The sequence below is a fragment of the Nanorana parkeri genome, unplaced genomic scaffold (genome assembly GCF_000935625.1).
Source record: "Nanorana parkeri isolate BGI_ZX_2015 unplaced genomic scaffold, ASM93562v1 scaffold650, whole genome shotgun sequence".
Lineage (NCBI taxonomy): Eukaryota > Metazoa > Chordata > Amphibia > Anura > Dicroglossidae > Nanorana > Nanorana parkeri.
In genome coordinates, this window is record NW_017306918.1 from 53,030 (window position 1) to 76,193 (window position 23,164).

General features: G+C 44.5%; 1 protein-coding gene across 1 annotated transcript in view; it reads left to right on the forward strand.

Annotated features, from left to right (window-relative positions):
- HEATR1 (HEAT repeat containing 1) overlaps positions 1–23,164 on the forward strand; it is a 205,382-nt gene that overhangs the window by 36,621 nt on the left and 145,597 nt on the right. The window contains 2 exon segments of the mRNA XM_018563295.1: positions 12,332–12,420; positions 14,288–14,499. Of these exon segments, the coding sequence (XP_018418797.1) occupies positions 12,332–12,420; positions 14,288–14,499 (301 nt within the window).

Consider the following 23,164-nt stretch of genomic DNA (forward strand, 5'->3'; position numbering starts at 1 on the left):
CCGCCGGCTGTAGAGCCGGCGGATCGCGTGTATGGGGTGCCGATCGGGTTTCATAAAAACCCCAGTGGTGATTAAATACCACCGAAATAAAGCTCTATCTGTCCCCAAAAAATGGTATAAAATTCATTTCAGTACAGCGCTGCATGACGGAATAAACATCAAAGTAACGCAGCGCTGAATACTGAAAAATGGCCTGGCCAGGAAGGGGGTCTAAACACCTGGTCTTGAAGTGGTTAAATTACCTTACAACCATCGCAAGACACAAGTCTTGTGATGGTGGTAAGGTGTGTGCCCAGCATTATCCGCTTAAAATAGAAAACCAAGATCGTACATAGTGTAAAACTGCTAGATGATAGTTTTTTCATAAAAATCAGAACACTTACATTTAAAAGAGTTTTTAGCGCTGTAAAAACATAAAATCGGCTTGTACGAGCTCAGCTCTGTGTCCTCCACTCCATACACTAGCGTAAGCGTGTAGCTCCCCAACGTGTTTCGTCCAATGGACTTTCTCAAGGGTCCTTTTATTGACTAAAAAGATTGTGTACAAAGTAGGACACACTTCAAAAAGGAAATGAGATGGGCGATGCCGAAGCATACATCAACTAATATGTAGAAACATTTAACTTTATAAGGCTATTCAATAGTAATAAACAAGCCTATACCATTGCAGTTGGATATTGTGTGTCATGTAAAAAAAAAAAAAGACAGGGAAAGACACTGGTTAATGTACCTTACCCTGAATATGGACCAGGATGGGCATTACCTCTAAATATTTTAAATGTGTTGGGGGATTGGGAGAAGGGTCAAAATATGTAGGGAAAGGGAGAAACGTAAAGAGCTAAAGGGGTCAATTTAGATTGCCATAGTACTCAGAAATTTACTAAACTTCAGAGTGAGGACATTCGGTATACTGCATATGGTACACTGAGACACAGAAACCTGTACCAATAAGTGTTGGTCAAAAGAACACACGTACTCTACAATCTATATATGGCCTATTGAACGGGTAAAATAGGAGATGCCAGTTGTAAACAAATAAGAAGGAGGGACATGCTGGATGTTATGATTTAGGTAGGGTGCATTTATGGTCATTCATGCAGCATGTCCAATTGATAGTACATTTTTCCCATTTTTATAATGGGCCTTCACTTAGAGCTTTTTAAAGTGGGCATGGGTATTCATATTTCAATCACAGTATAGAGACTAGGTATTTCCATCAGTTTCCAATGCCGCACTAGAGCTAACCTGGAAGCAATTAGTGTGTGAGAAACAAAGGTGCGGTGGTTGAAGGGCCAGGTCTCTATGCCAATCCCTTACCTCTAGCTGAGGTGAGGGAGAGCAGGTAAGTTTAGTAACAGAGGAAATAAACCTATAGATTCCTGCCCAAAACTATTTTAAGGCAAAACAGTACCACCAGATGAGTCAACGAGCCAGTTTTCCACACTTGCGGCAACATAGGTGGGTGGTAGCTGGGAACATCATGGCCAGCCTTTGTGGGGTGTAATAATATTTATGGAATATTTTCTGAAGGGACTCTCAATACGTGATCCGGTTAGAGGTTTTGAGAGGTTGCAATAGTCTTGTACAGTCCAGTATCTTCTCCCACCATTCCATAGATGGAAGCTTTCCGGAGGGGTTGTGGTTCAGTAAGGAGTCTATAGAAGAAGGAGATGCCTTTACGAAGAGGATTGGGAGTTTGGAAGAAGGAGATGGTTCTCAGACACTTTTTTTTTTTTTTTTATATATACTGCAGCGTCTCATTTTGTTTGGGTTGAGTTGTCAATCTAGTAATCTTTTACTTAGACAATATAATACCTTATGTTTTTTGGGTCTCTAAATATTAAACTTAGTTTGGGATATTGTTTTTTTTTAAATGGGATCTGGCAATAACAAGTGCCAATATTTATGGATTCTTTTAAAATCCTTAATGTGAGTTTTCAGTTCTAATAAAAGACAATGGGGTAAATTTATCAAAACTGGAGCAGACAAAATCTGGAGCAGTTGCCCATGGCAACCAATCAGCTCATGTCATGCTGCTCCAGTTTTGTTTTTTCCCCAAACACATTTTATTGTAACACAAATGTTTTCGTTATATACAGAAAAACATAAAACATTCAAAAAATAACAAACTATAGAACCTTAACTCGGCAACCACAAACATTAACTCTGGCCCGGCCAAGGAGGAAAGATTTGCATAGATGTCACCCCTAGTGCCACCTTGGATATTGGCAGCACCAGCAGTGACAAAACCATAAACAATCGATTCACTTAGAGTGTACTTCTGCACCTTAAGGGAAAAACCCCTGGAGTAGTAACACCGGGGGCAGTGTTCTAACTTCGTAGGTCTCCCGGTTGAAGCCCGTTAATCCAATTCAGACATATTTAACAGGTTATAACATGTGTAACGAAATGGTTGCAGAAAATCGTTATGTTCCGAGCGTGTGAAATAAAGTTTCAGAAAAGGCATCCATCTTTGGAGGAAAGCGGATGCCAAACGCTCAGAAGAGATCTGATTCCGCATTCAATCTTTCTAAATACATCAGACCGCTAAGATCTTGAGATAGTATCCCTATAGAGGGTGGAGAGTTTGAGAGCCATTCTCTCATAATGCAACGACGTGCTACCACTAGGCAGATATCTGCCCACTGCCTGGCGGTCTTGGTGTAGGAGTCAGACAGCAACTGAGCAGGTTCCCAATAACCAATAAGAGCATAGGGCCCAGAGTGTCTAATCCCCTGGACTTGGAAAACAAGGTCGGTAACCCAAAAAGGGTGGATGTGGAGACAAGACCACAGGCAGCTGAACAGAGAGGCTTTTTAGGACACTATGTGTCCTGTGAAACCATAGAGCAAGATTTATGTTTAAACTGGAAAGCATAGTAAGCTCTCTGAATAATTTTGTGTTGTGTTTCCCTCCATTGCTCATTGATAACAGGGCGTACATTACGATAACCGGTCAGAATCTTCTCAACTATATCCTCCTCTGGTATGTCACGTGACCAAATACTGACATTGGAGCTATGTAGTGATCTGGTCATAGCATCTCTCAGGAAAGGGTAGATGGCTGAAATTGACAGATCTCCCACATGGGCGGTAGCTTGAAGGAAGCAGAGAAAATCGTCCTTGAGTAAACCATATGCAGATCTGAGCTCCCCAAACATCAGAAGTCTGGTCCGATCACTAGACAGCAGATGGTGAAAATGTGTTAATCCCTATTTCTCCCATTGAGACATGATATTCCTCCCCTTGTGGGAAAGTGGGATTTCCTCTAGAAGGGAGAGACTGCAAAGTGAGGGTGCAAACGTAAAGACTGAGTCTCCCTCCAGGCTGTGACCGTGTCTCAAATCAATACATTGGTACTGATCTGGGATAGCAATTTGGAGACTGGTTAATGGAACAGGGCTTGCCATTTGTAGGGGGCCACCATGTCAGATTCAATCAATATATTGGAACATTGAGAGTAGTAGTTTAGCGAGTCAATGGCATGCCTCAAAAGACAAGAAAGGTTATACAATCGGACATTAGGGAAGGACATGCCCCCCTCAGATTTAGGAAGATACAATTTCCTCAAAGCGATGCAAGGTCTCTTACCTTGCCAGACAAATGTGGTGAACGCTCTGTTAAGTGACACAACATCTTTGTGCGTAAGTAGTAGTGGCAAAGTTTGCATGGGATATAAATGTCTAGCAAAGCTGACCATCTTGATTAGGTGTATCCTGCCAAAAAGGGAGATTGGCACATTTTTCCATCGCTGCAACTCAGAGCACAGATTTTTAATTTCAGGGGGATAATTCAAAGTATACAGCAAGGAGGGGGACTTTTCCACCCTCACACATTGATAATACTGTATATGTGGTCTTTGGCTAAGGGGAAGGAGTCTGAGGACTGGGAAGCCAACAGGGTCGAAGATGTCAATGGCAGTACTAACGATTTGAAGATATTAACACTGAAATTGGTGAAATTCTGAAATGCTTTTCTAATTATGGGGCGGGCTGATGCTGGGCTGGTGGTGAAAAGTAAAATGTCATCTTCAAATAGGGCAATACGAAGCTGATAGGAAGGGAATGTTAGACCCGAAATGTCTAGGGTGGTTTGAAAGTACAATGACAGTGGTTCAATCGCCAGATTGAACAACAGAGGGGACAAAGGGCACCCCTGGTGGGTGCCCTTAAGCAAAGGGAATGGAGACGAAAGGAACCCGAGTGGAGATGCGGGCTGTGGGAGAGGCATACATTTTGGTCAGGAAGGACATGAAAGGGCCCCTGAACCCCATTTTGTCCAGCACTCGAAACAGTCACCAGAACTGAATTCTGTTGAAAGCCTTTTCGGCATCTATTGCTACTACAGTTACTGGTGATATAGGATGCAATTTGTTTAGCACTTTTCTAATGTTGGATACCGGCAAGCGGCCCTTCATAAATCCCGCCTGTGCAGGAGAGATGAGATGAGGAAGTATATCAGAGGAAGTATATCAGATAACATATCTGTGATAATCTTGGACAGCAGTTTAGCATCAAGATTAATGAGGTATATGGGACAATATGATGCGGGCAGGGTGGGATCTTTCCCTTTTTTGGGGATAACTTTAATATGTGCCTCCTTGCCCGTTCACAGAATCTCCCCGTATTGCCATATGTGGGTAAAAACCCAGTGGAGAACTGGTGTCACCTGCGGGCTCAGCATCTTGTAAAATTTGGTGGCAAGACCATCCGGTCCAGGGGCCTTTCCATTTGACGATCGAGAGATAGTTCTACATATTTCTTCTGTGATATCCGCATTGAGTTGATCTATTAAAGGAGAGGGAGGGAAGGGTCAAGAGATGAATTGCCTGCCACAGGATCTACAGGAGTGGGAGAGTATAGCGTCCTATAAAATTCCTCCAATATAGCATTCACACGCCTAGGGTTGTGGTATAACTCACTAGACTTGGATTGAAGTGAAGGAATACAGGCTTTGGAGAACTTAGGTTTTGATAAGTTAGCGAATAGTTTGCCTGCTTTGTTTCCAAATTTGTGAAATTTAAGGGTAACTTGGGAATGAAAGAATCATTGGCTTTGTGTTGCCCATCAATCGTAAGACTCTAGCTTTAGACCACACTTCTCTGTGTTGAGGGGAAGGATTAGCCACTCTCGGAGCATCACTAGCCTCCAAAAAGTTTTTCCTGGAACGCCTTTTCTTGGCTGCCATAAACGACATAATCAACCCCTCAGATAAGCTTTAGCAGCTACCCAATACAAATTAGGAATGGAGAGGTGAGCCATATAAGAAAAAAAAGAAAAAAATGTGGAAAGGACTTCACTTTTTTCCCAATGGGCGAGACACAGCATAGATGCCAGCTCCACGGGAACTGGGGAGTCACACCATGGACACACCGATGAGTATAATAAAAATCCAGATTGAAAAAAGAGAACAGGGTCGATAAGGGAGATCCGAGCATATCGAGTGTCACCTGTCGGGCATCAGGAACCGCGTCAGAGAGACTTGTCTACGGAGCTTCCAAAGGTCAACGAATGGCAGTCGAAGAAGATTGTTGGTGGCCTTGAGACTTCTTGGAGGGAGTAAATGGTGCCGCTGAGCCGTTCAGTGGACCAGTCATCTCATCAGTTGGAGTGATCATGCCCTCCAGGAACGTGGTAGCCTCTCCGATGGGTCATCAGAGGTTCACCGTCGCTGGTCTGAAAGCGTAGAATAGCAGGTTATGCTAGGGTAAACCTCATCTTGTTGAAAAGAGCAGAGCAGGCTCCTTGGAAGACCTCTGCTGAGTAGTCTGAAAAGTTTTTTACACGGTGGCCATCGATCTGAAGATCCTTTTTGACCACTGGACGGGGTGAAGTCCAATTCGGATTAGGAGGACCCATGCGATGCGCCCCATCCACTTTGCAGGGCGACGGCATGCCCAGAAGGTCTGGGATGTTGGATGAGCAGATGGCAGATAGGAGAGAAGGTTTATGGGACTGTGGCAAGTCAATAATGCGAAGATTTTCCAGGTCATCGATACAATCAGTGAATATTCATACTTTTTGTATTGTGGCTTCCATGCGAGATCTAGATGCATCCGCGTCATCCTCCAGTCTAGCAACTCTGCTTTCCGCATCAGAAAGCCTCTGTGCCAGCAAGTCGTGGCAAAGGGATTAAATAGCCTTAGACACTGCCTTGTGGACGGCATCCTGGATAGCTTGGCGACCTCTGCGGCTATCTTGGTGTGTGCTGCTGGGGTAGACGAGTAGTCCTCTGAGGAGGTGCTCACTAAAGGTAAGTCAGCGTCTGCAGCCATCTTGGAGGCCTCCTGCGACCGCCTGCCACGTGTAGGTGTACCCTTCATGCGTGGACCGTTTTTTTCTTAGCCAAGAACCTGTCTCTAGGGAGACCGGGTGGATGTCTCGTAGAAGAGCACCTGGCAAGGCTCCAAGGATTCTGGAATATCGACTTTATAAAGGTTTAAAGGTCCCCAGTTGTGTGGGAGCTCTAATGTGCTGTGACAACTACATCAGGTGCCGGTACCGGAAGTCCTCTGCTCCAGTTTTGATAATTTTCCCTCAATTTGTTTCTGCTTCTATTGCCAATGAATATTTTTTTTTTCTACATTTAGCTCTGCTGCAGGCTTCTCTGCTCTGTGTGATCAATAAGACTGGAGCGCTGTTCTCACAGTGCCCCCCAATCTCAGCTGTCACAAGCTTCACAGAATCGTGCACAATGCAGTTGCCTGATATTCAGTGTTGGAGGTGACAAGTAGAGATTCACCGGTACCAATTTTTTTGGTATAGAGTACCGATTGTTTTTTTTCCCCAATACTCGCAGATAGCAAATACCAATCCTGGACATCCCATTAAGGAAGCCAGGCGGCGTGTAATGATTCGCCACCCGGCTTCCCGATTAGCAGGGAAGCCGTCCCCAGGGAGGGAGCATGGAGATGGCTTCCCTGCTGCTAATCGTGAAGCTGCGTGGCGAGTCTTTACACACCTCTCGGCTAATCAGGAAGCCCCGTGGCGAGTCATTACTCGCTGCCTGGCTTCCTTAATGGGCTTTCCGGTATCAGTATTCGGTATCGGCGAGTACAGAAAAAAAAAATAACGGTACTTGTACTCGAAAAACCGGTATCGATACCACCCCCGGCCCACTTCTATCTGCATGTGAATAAGCAGTGCTCTCTAACACGCACAATGTGCATTAAAGGGTAAGTTCATTTTCCCAATTAATTTTGGGAAAATGGAATTACCTGCTCAAATGTGGCCAACTCTCACCCCACATTCCCGCCCCCAGTGCTATACTTGCCTTTCGGCGCACGGTCCTTCCCCTCGCCAGTACGGGTGTACGATCTGTACCCCATACTGCCTTCCAGCACAGCCCTGCCCTATGGATTTTTTATTTTGCTCGCAAATTGCCGAGCACTTGTTGGTCAGTGCGGTCAGGTGACCACGTTGACTAATGAGAAGCGCTTCTTCGCATGGTTAAAATAATTTTTTGTATCTGGACAAGTTGATTGGTCTACCGCTTTAGTCCTTGGACAAGTAGTTTCCACACCCCTGAAAATCTTTTTGCTTTGTTGAAGGGAACAAAGCAAAAAGGTGAAATAACAAATCCCATGATGCATCTCTCTCTTGGAGTCGTGGCTGTGAGAATGTTGCAATGCCTCATGGGATTTGTAGTTCCACCACAGCTGGAGGGCCAGAGTTTGGCTACCCCTGGTTCAGGGTATCTAGCTTAATCTTTTTTGTATAATTTAAAGGAGAACTATGGGGTCAGTGTTTTTCCCCATAGTTCTCCTTAGGGTGACGGGAGGACACAAACTAGCGTCCTCCCGTTACCCTAAGCTCAGTATACCGCGAGCTACAGCTTGCGGTATACTGAGACGCCGGAGCGGATCCCGACGTAGATGACGGGATCCGCCCAGCTGCGTGAGTGGCAGCTGGCTCTCCCTATCTAGAGGCAGAGCCAGCTGTACCCGCCCCCCTCCCCCGTCCGTTCCGCCAGTCAGCGCTGGCAGATCGGAGTGAGGAATCCAGCCCCTCCCCCTGTCACGGCAGAGAGCCGTGACCGGATCGAGAGGTGAGCGAACCTGGTATGTGTTCGCTCACCTCCCGATCTACTGAGCCGACCTGTGACAGTCTCATTGTCACAGGTCGGCTAGAACTATGAGGTGAGTGGAAATCACTCATCTCATAGTTCTCCTTTTTAAGGGGCATGTTCCAGGGTGGCAATATGGGAGCACAATATGGAAACTTTTGTTCCCCCATAATTGCAAGTGCCCTTTATAGCAGGTTACCAAGTTATTTTTATTTTTTTGACCGCTACAGATTTAAAAGGATGGAAGACAACTTTAGAAATTACTATAACATTTTAAAGTTTATGAGCTTTTAGTACCTGGCTTTAGATCTGCCTAAACTACACATGATGAAATGTATGCATTAATCACTTAAGTGATTACAGCTTTTGGTTTTATTCTAAAATGTGCTTCCATGTGAATTTAGATTACAATTTCAGTGTTTCATATAATTGCTATTAACAACTTGCCGGCCGTTGTAAAAAAATGTCCGCCGGGAACTTCCTGGATCTGAGCGGGCGTCTTCAGACGTCCTGCCCCGCCCCACGATCAGGCGCGCTCCCAGCGCGAGCACGGCCCGGCAACTGTGCCCACACTGTCCATTAGACAGTGCTGTTTCTATAACAAGGTATAGAGCCAGTAAAATCGGCTCTATACCTTGCAATCTAGCTGTGACAAATCACAGCTGTCACAAATGTAAACAGAGGCTGCAGTTTGCAGCCTTGTCTCTATCGCCTCTCTCACACACCGTTGGGTTGTGAGAGAGAGGAGAAAGAGAGAACTTCAAAGATCAGCCAAAGTAAGAATTTAAACTGATACACTCTGATACACTCTGATACACTCTGATACACTCTGATACACTCTGATACACTCTGATACACTCTGATACACTCTGATACACTCTGATACACTCTGATACACTGTTACACAGTGCATTCACAGTCTTGTCAGTGTGATTCATAAGTCAGTCGGTGTCATCAGCACGATTCAGTGTCAGTGCGTTTCAGTGTCGTCAGTACCAGTCGCAGTGACATCAGCACAATTCACAGTGTCAGTGCGTTTCAGTGTCGGCCGTGCCAGTCGCAGTGTCATCAGCACTTTTCACAGCAAAACACCTGTTCATCCAAAAAACCCCAGCCTGTGGTACAGTAAGACCAAATCGGATTGGCTTTCCCCAAAATATTGTCCGCAAGAAGCTGAAAAGGGGGGAGTCAGCAAGTCTAAGGAATGATGAACTTTTGGCCCTCAAATGGAAAGACAAAAGGGATGTCTACATGCTGTCATCCATCCACCCAGACACATCAGTGGAAATCCGAGGAAGATCTGGCCCATTCCACAAGTACAATCTCTCTATGGGTGGTGTTGATTTCAACGACCAGATGATGCAGCCCTACTTGGCAACCCGCAGATCTGTCCATTTGGTATAAAAAAGTTTCCATCTATCTTTTTCAATTGGCTATGTACAATTCTTACGTAATTTATAAGTCTACAAGAAGAGCTGGCTCTTACCTCCAATATCAAGAAGCAGTTATTACATCCCTGATTTACCAGGAAGGCCCTCCTCCGGACAATCTGCAGTCTGATGCAGTCATAAGGCTGCACGATAGACACTTCCCCGATAAAATTCCTTCCACCCAAGAAGACCGGACACCCCAAAAAAAATGCCGCGTGTGCAGCAAGAAAGGAATTAGACGGGACACGCGTTACTACTGTCCCTCAAAACCTGGCCTCTGCATTAAAGACTGCTTCCGCCTCTACCATACCTCACTGCAATTATAGTGTAGGTATGATGAAGATGTTTATGGGTTGACTACCTATTATTTGCCTGTGCCAGATCTCCTTTCCCTGCATACCTACAACATCTCTGCATGCCTCCTAATCTGATCCTTGTTTGTCTGTCAACCACGTCTCTGCCTGCCACCTGGATTGATCCTTTGCTTGAATACTGACAACACCTCTGCCTTTCGCCTGAACTGACCTTCGGCTTGCTTACTGACCCTGTCTCTGCCTGCCGCCTGGACCGACCCTTTGGCCACATACTGACCACGTCTTTGCCTGCCGCCTGAACTGACCTTGGCCTGCATACTGACCACGTCTCTACCTGCCACCTGGATTGATCCTTTGCTTGAATACTCACAACACCTCTGCCTGCCGACTGAACTGACAGCCTGCTTGCTGACCATGTCTCTGCCTGCCGCCTGGACAGACCCTTTGTCCACATACTGACCATGTCTTTGCCTGCCGCCTCAACTGACCTTGGCCTGCATACTGACCATGTCTCTGCTTGCCACCTGGATTGGATTGATCCTTTGCCTAAATACTCACAACAACTCTGCCACCTGAACTGACCTCAGCCTGCTTACTGACCATGTCTCTGCCCTCCACCTGAACTGAGCTCAGCCTGCTTACTGACTACGTCTCTCCATGAACTGACTTTGGCCTGCATAGTGACCACTTCTCTGCCTGCCACCTGAACTGACCTAGTTGACCACATGTCTTCCTACTGCCTGTAGTGACCCATCTGCATGTCCAACTAACAATGGTCCATCCAAAACACCAGTCCCAGTCATCCTCTGAAAACAGCTGCACTCCTGGAACCACATGTACGGTTTTGTTTACCTTTTGTCAAGCTTCCTGTACTTCCTGGTCACTGAACATAGCATTTTGTATAATTCCTGGGGTTAGCCAAGTACCAGAATGTCTGCTTGGCTTGGGGGAATGGGGTCATACCATTCCCCCAAAGTGCTCAGTACCAGATACCATGGAGCACTTTGAGAGCTTCATGGTGCTCCATGGTATTTACACTCCTCTCTATGTGGCTAGGATGTGAAAAAGTCTCACATGTGAGGTATCCCCATATTCGGAAGGAGTAGCAGAATGTGTTTTGGGGTGTAATTCTGAGTATACCTATACTTTGTATAAGAAATATCTTATTGACTGACAACTTTGTGTGCAAAAAATACATTTCCATTTTCTTTCTTCATTTTTCAAAAACTTGAGGCAAAAAAATGAAATCTTCAAAACACTCACAATGCCACTTATGAAATACATTGGGGTGTCTGCTTTCCAAAATGGGGTCATTTTGTGGGAGGTTCTATTGTCCGGGCACTCCAGGGTCTCCACAAATGTAACAGGTAGACAGGAAATCAGATGATTAATTTATGCCCCTTGAAACCCTCATGGTGCTCCTTGGATGTTTGGCCCCTCCATGCGGCTAGGGTGTGAAAAGGTCTCATATGTGTGGTATCCCCATACTCGGAAGGAGTAGCAGAATGTGTTTTGGGGTGTAATTCTGAGTATACCTATACTGTGTATAAGAAATATCTTATTAACTGACAACTTTGTGTGCAAAAAATACATTTCCATTTTCTTTCTTCATTTTTCAAAAACTTGAGGCAAAAAAATGAAATCTTCAAAACACTCACAATGCCACTTATGAAATACATTGGGGTGTCTGCTTTCCAAAATGGGGTCATTTTGTGGGAGGTTCTATTGTCCGGGCACTCCAGGGTCTCCACAAATGTAACAGGTAGACAGGGAATCAGATGATTAATTTATGCCCCTTGAAACCCTCATGGTGCTCCTTGGATGTTTGGCCCCTCCATGCGGCTAGGGTGTGAAAAGGTCTCGTGTGGTATCCCCATACTCGGAAGGAGTAGCAGAATGTGTTTTGGAGTGTAATTCTGAGTAAACCTATACTGTGTATAAGAAATATCTTATTAACAGACAACTTTGAGGGGAAAAAAAAAAAAATCTTAATTTTTTGATAGCTTGTGCAAAAAATACATTGATACATTTCCAATTATATGGTATATATACCATTGTTCTGTAGACTGTATAACTGTAAGACATTCTAATTAATTTACACTCATTTTGATTTTTTTTTTTACCAAAGAAATGTAGCAGAACACATTTTGGCCTAAATGTATGAAGAAAGATTATTTATTTGCAATGTTTAATTAACATAATATAAGGAAAACAGTTTAAAAAAAAAAAAAAATCGGTATTTTTTTCTTTATATAGTAAAAAATAAAACCCCAGTGGTGATTAAATACCACCAAAAGAAAGCTCTATGTGTCCCCAGAAAATGGTAAAAAATTCATTTCAGTACAGCGTTGCATGACAGAATAAATGTCAGTCAAAGTACCGCAGCACTGAATACTGAAAAATGGCCTGGCCAGGAAGGGGGTGTAAACACCTGGTCTTCAAGTGGTTAAAATGTCCCTGTAGTCAGTGTACATTATGCTGCCATTAGATTGTATTAAATACATATATTTTTCTTTTTTTAAAGATCTACTACAATCATTTCTCAACCGAAGATTTGGTTTCAAATCTTCTTATCTTATTTTATCGAGCAGATCTATCTAAGGATGTTGGCTGGTATGTAAATACTTTTTCACATCTTTATCATGTTTACTTTTTATAATTGCTCATTTGTTTTATTCCTATGCTTTAAACAGCATGGTGTTGGTGTAATGTGGATCTGCTGTTCAGATCTACTTGTAACATGCACACAAATTAGTTAAAGAAGAACATGGGGCAGAATTCACTCTAATAAAGTTTGTGTATCTTCCATAAAAACTATCCACTTCACTCTGATAACTAAGGACTTTCTTCAGATTTTCTTAACCGCCCCAAATTTCATATAGATACAAGATAATCAGTTTGTTCATTTTATTACTAGAATATCAAGAGGAACACTCACCAGAAAGTCCTGACCATATATTCCAATGGTCAAACTGAGCTTGTGAGTGAGAATATTCCTCTTTTGCTCTGTGATCCTAAGAACTCCATAGCCTCAGCTGCTTCAGAAGTCCTGCATACTCCTTGAACACTTCCCACACAGGTGAGTGATCCACCCAAACGAGATAACAGACAATAGTGTAATAATTCCAGGTAAAATTTATTAAAAGCAAGGGATAATCTGCACATCAATCAGTTCCTCATAACAACATCAGATCCCAAAATGCCTTCAGCATGTCTCCACCCCTGCTACATGTTTCATCAGTATGACGTTTTCAAGGAGGGTGAACGTCCGTTTGTGCAGATTATCCCTTGCTTTTCTGTTTGTGACTCGTTTTTAATAAATTTTACCTGGCAATATTACACTATTGTCAGTTATCTCGTTTCAGAAAATCTGAAGAAAGTCCTTCGTTATTGAGTGAAGTGGATAGTTTTGATGGGAGATGCACATAAACTTTATTAGAATGCATTTACTTTTGTTATGCACCAGTTGGACTGACATATTTCATTTTTTGTTTATCTTATTTTTATACATGTTGGATATTATATTTGCATTACGGTTTTGATAACATTTATCACTGAACAATTTACAAGAGCAGGGTATTTTTGCATACATATCTTTTGACACTTTGTTAGCACTGCAGCGGTAACACAACCATCTTAGATTAAGTAATACGACCATATCAGAGACTTTTATTGATATAAAAATAATGATGTACTCACCTGAACCTTGGAGCCAGCTGGCTGCTTTACTGGTCCCTGGCTCGCTCCCCCTCTGCACCAGCGCTCTAAGGTCCTGTGAGTCATGTCCTATACAGTACGTAGGATGTGAGGACACTGAGGGACATTCCATTGCTGAAGCGAAGAAGACAGGCTGCATGGACCGGTCTAGCAGCCAGTCGGCTTTGAGGTTCAGGTAAATATATATATATATATATTTATTTTTTGTTTCGTCCCTAGATGAAAATGAGCACTTAGGCCTTGAAAAACATTCAATTCATGTTGGGGGTCGATGGGGGGGAATCTCCCCTGCTGGGCCACTGTGTTCTAACAGCCAGTGTCCGCAGCCTGACAAAAGTCAAATGAAAAAGTGACTTGTTGGACAGAGTGGTTTCGACAAGGTCACCCACAGCTCAAATTTAGCATGCAATAGGAGGATTTGGCATAAATGTGAGCAGTGTGTGACCAACTTTTGTCAGAGAAAGGAAAAAACCCCGCCTCTGCTAACCCCAACAGTATTTCTCTGAAAGAGGCAATCATTTAGTTGGCAGTTGAAGCACCCTTTGTTAAATGTTTGTTAAAATAAGACATACAAGTAATGATCTAGTTATAAAAATGTTTAAAAAGCTAGGTTATAGGAAAAAAAAAAAGTTTACATTTTAAGACCTTGGTTTGTACCATTGGTAGACCTCTTTCTAGCCTACCGATATGACTTGGAAGATGAAACGCCAACCAACATAATTTGCATATGCTTTCTGTGTTACTTCATACTCTTTTTTTCTAGGTGCAAAGTTCTTGAAGAAGCTGCAAACCTTATAATCCTGAACAAATCAATTGTAGACCATCCACAGCTGTGCAACAAAGTGATGATGACAGTTTTGCCTTACATGCTATTCACAAGCAGAGATTTTAATTCGGCTGAGCACAATATGGCTTTAAACTTGGGAAGAAGCTGTTTATGTAGCTTGCATCCATTGCTGAATGGCTGGAGAAAAGGTATTGCTACAGAATATGATAAATGTGACTGTAAAATAGTTGAATATTTCATGGCTTATGTGTAAAGCTGAATGAGGAAGTCAAATCATACCTGTAAAACAAAAACTATGTTAAACTAAGCTAACTAGTAGAGAAAAGCTGTAAACCTGACAAGTGATTTTTCTCATCCTTTGAAGTCATTCACTTTCAGGTCATACTGCCGACTAAAGGAGTATTGGACACTGGAAAACTGTAGGCCAGGCCAGGATAACCCCTTCTACAACTTGCATGCTATTTTTTGTTAGTGTCCTAGGATGATAGATGTTTTTTTATCTCGCTCTGCTGTGTGGATGACTCACCTGTTTTTGCTTGCTCTTTTTTTCTTCACTCCAAGATTCTTTTTCCTTCAACACTTTCTTCTACATTGTTGCTAGAACTTGCCTCTTTGTTTTGCAGCTATCAAACCTCAGCCTGGCTTTTAGCGTGCCATGTCTGTGACCCATTGGACATTGCAGAGATGGCCTGGAAGTGACTTTTGGGCACTGGGTTCCATGTAGGGTACTTTCTAGTCTTCGTTCTGGTAAAAAGTTAGTCTCTAAGTTCTTTCCAGGTCTAGTTGCCTAATTTTCCAACGTGGAATGACTTAACACTGTGGAACTTAGAGCAGACATTATACGCTGGGTGGAGTGTAGCAAAAACATGCATTCCCTGCACTCTCTTCCACCAGACAGCATTGGGAAAACATTTTGCTGCTGCTTCTGCTTGCAAAGAGCCACAAGGAGTTTTAAACTAACCTGTTCCTCCTGCGTGTCTACAGTGACTTTGGTAACCTCCAGCCATCTGATTTGTCACCTTCTTCCAGCTGTCTTGGTTTTGTGAGTACCTGATGCCTTGCCTTGTACCCTGACTTGCAACATGTTGTTTTCAAGACACAGGTAGACAGTTCTATGGTGACTGGTGCTCCAGCTCGCACTCAAATGGTTTTTGGGCTGCTTGCCTGCTGTTGGTGCTGACCTCTCTAGCCTAGCCTGGAATTCTGTTGCCCTCTACTCCTAGATTCTGTCCTATCATCAGTATTTTTTGATGTCTAGTTCCTGGGCTCTTTCTGCTGAGTTTTTACTACGGTCATGAAAGACTTTCTGGCCTAAATTACTCTATTTGCTGACTCTAATGGCAGAAGCATCAAGTGTGCTCCCTCACAGCTTCTCTCTACAGCCTTGATGGCTTCCGAGCTCTCAACTGCTGAGATTCGGCCTCGCTCCATTCTTTTCCTGATGCGCTTGCCCCCTGAAGAGTTGCTGTCCACTGCCAGTATTCCCATATAATAAAATTGTTTTGGCTCTTATTGTGGCGGTCTGTGCCACCGGAGGATCCAACTAGAGTGGTGCATACCAAAACTTTTTGTAAAAAAAAAAAAAGTTGTCTATCCCCATTGTTGTTCTGTCAATGGTGTCTTTGGAAGCCCCCACCCTAAAGATCTGTTCTTGCCATCTGTTTTTTTCTTTTGCCTGTTCGTGTCTATTTGCTGTGTTGTCCATCCTTCAGTTGGACTACTTTTGGATGTCCTGAAGGTAAGAGAATCTATGTTGGAGAAAATAAATAGAATGTATCTTCCGTGCATTAAAGGATGCAGCAAAGAGATTGAAGATCTGGAACCACAGGGTTACAGCGCCACCTGCAGAAGGACGCTAGGCACACAAACAAAAATAAAGCCTAGGGCTGGCCTTTGCTGGTGGCCAACCCTTCACCTGCTGACCAGCCTAGTGTCAGTAGTAAAAAAAAAACAATGAATCTTCACTAGGATTTTTTTTTCTGCGGGAAAAAAACAACTTTATAGGGCCAGTGAAAATATTTAGGGCCAGTTTACACCATCTCTGGTGCGCTTCGCACAGTTAGTGGCCGAAAACGCACTGGATCACATAGTGGAAGCTTCCCTGCGTTCTGTGGTGGGAGGGGGCTGGCAGTGCTATTCATATTTTTTTTTTTTTGTGATTGGACCGGAGCACGGGCATTACTGTGCCACACGTTCTGGTGCAGGCAATCACACTGCGGGCAGGAGAACGTGTCTGTGGTGCCATTGCCTTAATGGCAGCGGCACACCCCCTCCCGCCCCGGAAACGCAAGAAGGCTTCCACTATGTGCCGGAACGTAATGGAGATGGTGTAAACCGGCCCTAAAGCCTGTGAACCCTGTGACACACTACACATGGAGCCACACATAGCAAAGGAAAGCAGCGGTAAATGAAGCTTTCATTCAGTGTGTCTAGCAATAGCCTCATCTCTAGCCAATCAGCATATAAATACGTATGAATCAACGTGTCAGGACACAGATACAAGTGTACAGCCAATCTGATTCCACCAGACAAAAGTGTTTGGAGAGATGACTTCAGGAGAGAAGTCCACTTGGTAATGTTTTTCTGCACAGGTTCTTTCTGTGACATATGCCAGGGATGAGAGCTATATAGAAAGAATTAATATGTCCCATTAAATATTTAATTACATAATTAAGAATATTAAATAATTAAAAATGTAAATACTTTTTTTTTTTTATCCGATTTTAATTTAAAAAATAATTGTGCAGCTAATCGAAGAAGTTCAGCCAAATTTTGATCTCATGCGTCTAAACACCTTTTGTAAGGGTCCACAAATTCAGGATGGAATCAATTTGGTCCGCAGTGGCTTCTCTCCACCAAGAGGATCTCCTTGCCTCCATCATCTTCAACGCTTATCATGTGACGATTTACCACTCTTAGCAGCATTTTCTTCATTTTGCAGTGGGGGAGGACTACTTCCAATTTGTGGCACTACCCTTCGGTCTGGTGCCGGCACCGTGGGTGTTCACCAAGGTTCTGGCTCCGGTTTTCCCGGTGCATGAGGATTTCAATCTTGGGGTACCTGGACGATCTCCTGTTGCGAGCCGAGTCTTACTCTGATTTGGTGACCAATCTTGAGAACCTAGGGTCCTGGACGGTTCAGTTCTGCCTTCCGATGTGTTGTCTCGGTTGTGTAACTGGTTATCTCTTTGGCATTGGACTTGCTGTCTCAAGGATCTGCCAGTTCGAGTTCAGTCAGACAGCGCCATGGCCTACGCCAAGGAGGAACAAGAATCTTTTTTTACCTCCATCTCCAGGCACTGGATCTGGGGGAGTGGTTACGGCACCCGGAGGCGATTCACCAGATCGGCCTTCGTTGGGGAACTCCAGATGTGGATCTCTTGGCATCTTGCCTCAACAGGAAGGTTGAGTGGTTTGTGGCCAGGATGCTGCTTTACAGTCGATGACTAAAGGCCTGGCTATTGAAAGCCACATGTTGAGGGACAGGGGGTTGTCGGATAGGGTGATTCCTACTATGCTTAAGGTGTGTAAGGCTACTTTGCCTTTCTACACATAATTTTTCAGTGTATAGAATTTTGTCCTTTCTGCAGTGTGGAGTGGAAATGGGTTTAGCCCTGAGTACTGTTAGGGTCAAAGTTCAGCCCTGGCTGTTCCTTTTCAACGTCCCTTAGCACCTCATTCCTTGTTCCGTACTTTTGTTAAGGGAGTTATGCATATCGTGGCTCATGTCTGCTCTCTGTTGCCACCTTAGGATTTGAATCTGGTGCCTTTGCTATTTTTGGTCACGGATGTCTCTCGGAAGAGTCGCACTGCATTTTCTGCTACCATTGTGCGATGGATATGATTGTTCAGGCTTATGCTGTTACAGCCCATTCTACTCGGGCTGTGGGGGCACCCTGGGCTTTTTGTCACAGTGCCTCAGATTTGTAAGGCGGCCACTTGTCTGTCCATACTTTTTCAAGTTTTACAAGGTTGATGTGTTGGCATTGATGCAGTTGTACTTGCGAGTGCCTGAGGGTTTGTCTCCTACCTTGTGGTACATTGCCTTTCCACCACGCTATATAGGGTATGTTCTGGAAATTTTGCTTGAGCTAAGCGCACAAATCCATGCCGCGCTCAAAGGTGTACTTTCAGCATCAATTGTGCCAAACACAAACAACTCCGTCGCGCGTAAACGCACGTATTAAGCGCTTTCGTGCAAGGACCGGAGGCACTTCTGTAGTTATGTAGTCAAGACAAGGTGTTGCTTCAACCTGGAGTTCTGTGTTCAAGTCTCTGACCACTAGCTCCGTTTATTTATATAGGCAACAAAAGGTTAACGCCCAGAGGGGGGATGGCTTTACAACATCTGCTAATCGGCCTCAAAATACACAGCTGCATCACAGGAAGTGACAACCGAAAAGTGGAGTGCATGCTCATGCATGTGAAGCACCGTGCACAGTTTTCAGCTGCCAGTTCATGTTTTACGTGCACACCTGTTAAAACCATGTGCAATAGATTTCCCACGAAAACATTTGCACAAAGGAAGCAGCGTGCTGACCGTGGACGCTGCCTCAACCAGACCTGCACACAATCTGCACACAATCGTTACCACTGGAGCGAACTTTATCCAGCATTGCTCAGTGAGCAATGCCCAATAAAAATTATACTACGGTTCTCATGAATGCGAGCTTATCTGCAGGGACAACGCCATATTATTTCCAGCGCGTTGATCAGATGCACCAAAAAGGATACAAACGCATGTTCCCTCCATAAAGGCAGATATGCATCTAAAATGATACTGCGTTCCCAAAACAAATGCATCCACGCCAAGCTAATCCGTGCATTGCGCAGGGGCCCTCACCGGCGTCCATACACTCGTTAAGAGGACACTGCTCTGCCACGCACATCAATCTCCCCCGACCAACAGCCCATCGCATAGCACATGGACCATTCGCCGGCGGAGACCTCTGCGCACAGCGGCTGCGTCTCCACATCCACAAGAGGAAGATATCTACTCCAATGGTTTGCACTCAGTGCTGATTAATCCGGGCCACGTTCCAATAGACCGTAACACAGCGAACCTGACACTGAGAAACATGATGACATGAATATACTAAAAACACATCCTAATACAATTTCCACAACAGGTAACTCCTAGCTTGCACTTCAAAGCTGCTTGCCTACTAATGTGGCCAGTGCTGGCTGCCTAAAATTATGCCACCTGTTAGTCTATTTTATCTTTTGACATCTTTGCCATTGTGCATGGCAGCCTCCAGAAATTATTGCAGTTATGCAGGATTTTTGGGTCAAATATATATATGCTTGCTGAATCTGACCGCAGAAGCCACAAGTACGGCCCCCAGGCCATGAGACTCTAATGTTGTGTCTCTCCAGTCCTTGAGATATGAACCTGCCTCTGAGGAGTTGCTGTCTGCTGCTGTCACTCCCAAACTGAAAGCCATTTTCGGCTCCTATTGATCCAGTACACAGTTCAAAACAGGAGAATCAGTTTGCAAAGACCTTTTTGGTGCACCTGCTGTTCTTGCTCTACCTTCATGAAGAACCGAAACATCCTGACAAGATATTTGTACCTCCAAATGTGCCCATCAGTACTGTACCAGTTTGAAGAGGACTTTGTTTAAAAAAAAAAAATGGGTTACCCCCATGTGGATCTGGGAGTATCCCATATTAACAAAGCTTTTATCCCAGTGGAGGATGTACCTGTCTGTAATGACCTCACCGATAAACAACTGGAAGCCCTTTATACAGCTGTATTCTCCGTGTTGCAGGTCCTGCGCAGAACAACTGCGACCTTGTTCTGACAGACCTTAACTGACTTGTCTGAGACTATTGGAAGAGATATGATCACTTTTGCAATTGAGAATCAGGCCTGCAGCTTTGAGCTACAATGGGAGAGGTTGTTGGAGGTCTCCCATCTTATTTCCCTATGAGTCTTTTGTTATAAACATAAGGAGAATGCGTTGGCTAAAGTGTTGGACTCCTGCATCCTAAAGGCATCATAAACACATGGGCTTCATGGGGAAACTCCTCTTTGGGGCTTCCCTGGATGCCCACATCAAGAATACCACAGATGGCAAGAGTACTCATCTACCTCCAGCCGAAGAAGCCTATGGGTCAGCCTGGCAGGACTCGCCTCTTGCTGGGGGCCTTTAAAATGCCCCTTTCTTTACTCATCTCTCATTACTCTTCATCCTCAAAGTCAAGTTCAGACCCAAGTCTGTCTCCCAGTCCACCTGCTAATCTTGAAATTCCAAGTCTCCCAAACACTCGGATAAGTAGTCTTCAGCATGAGGGTATGCCCTTGCTTTCCGGAATGTGGGGAATGCCTGTTAGCCTTTGCGAGCATTTGGGTTTCCAGGGGCTACAAGCAAGAGTTCTGCTCCCCACCTCCTGCTTGGTTTAACAATTCCGGCCTTCCTGTGTCACCCCACAGATTAGTATTTCTCTATGCAGCCCTAATGGCTCTTCTGGAACAGGGTTTGGCTGTGTCACCGCTAGCTGTTATTACCCTTACACACAAGGTGGCACATTCTGTTGATATAACTTGTGCAAGGTGAGTATCTGACCTGGCGGCTTTATCTTGTAAATTACAATTTCTGGTTCACACAAGGACTAGATGGTGTTGGGGGCCAAGGTAGTTTTGGCCTCTCATTTCAACTAGGACGTAGTTCTGTCCCTCTGTGTGGCTCAAGTTCATCAAAAGGATTCAGTCCATTGCCTGGTTCCTTCACAAAGTCCGACTCCCTTCTTTGTCAATCCTGATGGTCCCCTTTGAGGTGAACCAGCTTCTCATTTCACCATTTCTCGCTGGATCAGACAGAATATTAATCTTATGGTCTCAAGGATCAGGTGCCCCCTTTTCTTGTTGAGGAACACTCCACTCAATCTGTGAGTGCCTCTTAGGCTTTTCAGTATCAGGCTACTGTTTCTCACATTTACAGGGCTGTTACACGTGGTCTTTTGTTAACAACATTTTCTTCAGGTTTTACTAGATGAGTGTATTAGGGATGCACCGAACATATTGGCCGAAAATGGCACTTTTGGCAAAATACCGAGTACCAGCTTTCAGGCCGAATTTGCGGTGCATGCCTGGTTTCTCTCCTCCCCGCATCCAGCAGGGAGGAGAGAAACTGTCAGAGGAGGCAGAGCGGTGCTGAGGGAGGATTGAGAGCGTTGTGGGGGAGGAGTCGGCTGTCAAAATAGGCCGAGCTCTCCTCCCCGCACCGCCCGCTCTGAATCTTGTGACATCGATTCGTATTGATGTGCATCAGGTAGGGACATCCCATGCTCTTGGGTCTCTGCAACATGTCATAACTCAGTCTAGGTGGTTTGCGGGCCCAGACGAATTCCCTAAAATGTTGCGGAAAAAGGATGTGGGTATGTGGATCGGGAGTGCTTGGATGGGGTATAGTAGTCGAGGTAGAATGGACTGTTTTAGGATATTGCACCGCCCCATCCATGAGAAGGTACTTTTCGTCCAGGCCTCTAAATCTGACTTAATGTGGGACCGTAGTGGTGGAAAGTTCAATGATAACGCAAGGGACGGGTCTTTTGGGAGTAGTATGCCGAGATATTTGATGGCGTTAGGGGTCCATTTAAATGGGAAGTTATGGATAACTCTGCCAAGGGCAGGTCTCGTGAGTGAGACATGAAGGGGGCTCTGATTTTTGGGAGTTAATACGGAAGTTCGTGAGGGTACCATATGTTTTCAGTTCCCGTAGCAGGACAGGATTAGAGATATCCGGGGAAGTGAGGAAAAAAAGGTCATCCGCAAAGGCGGCGACCTTGTGGGCCGTGGATCCGGCTGAGATTCCTCGGATGTCTGGATTCGCTTGGATCGTGCGCAGTAAAGGTTCAAGAGTGAGTACAAATAGAAGGGGCGAGAGGGGGCAACCCTGGCGGGTGCCGTTGGTGATCGGGAAGATAGGGGATAGGGCACCATTCACCTGCACCTGGGCAGAGGGGGAGGGTGAAGCGCATTAATCATGAAGGCCATGTCTCCTTTTATGTGGGCTGAAAAGGACAGGGGGGGTTCGGTGACGGGCCCTCTTTTGGCCGCGGCCTACTGCCCGTATGGTCAGTCCGCCCCTGACGGAACACTGAGTATACACTGAGTGGCCAGATTATGACCACCCCATCAGGACTTCGATGGGCCGCCTCGTGACTCCACGAGGTGTTGAAAGGTGAGGTGAGGAATCTGACAGTGCACTGTTGCCCTTCTGTTGTCTTGCACCAGTCTTGCCACTCTCCGTTCTGCCCTAACATTGACTAGTCGCCGACGGCCACAATTCGCACGTTCAGACCCAGATTTTCATCTGACAGTCCAGTCTTTAAACACTTTAACAACAGCTGCTCTTGAACATTTAACGAATTCTGCTATTTTGCTGATACTCGCTCCATGGCTTGCGCGCCAAAAATCATCCCACGTTCAAAGGCTGTTAAATCGCGTTGTTTACCCATATCTTCAGAAAAAAATCACTTCTACTGTCGTGGTAAACAACCTGCTTCCCTATTTATAATGGTCTGGCCCTCTAGCAACTTCAGCACGAAATTATAGCTAATTTGTCTACAAACGTCAGGTGGTCATAATAATCTGGCCACTCAGTGTAGAGGATACCTGTTCATTATAACGGGCTGCAGAAAAAGATAAATATCAGGTGTCTGTTTAGACCCCTGATATTTCCCTAGAACCCCCAACAGTAAAGTTAAAAAAAATTATTTTAAAAAAAATTGCTAAAAATAAAATTCAAAACAATAAAGTTTACAAGAAATAATTTTTTTTTAAAATTGGAATTTTTTAAAGAACTGTTAGAAGAAAGTTTTTTTTCAATTTCGGCCTTTTTTTTTCAG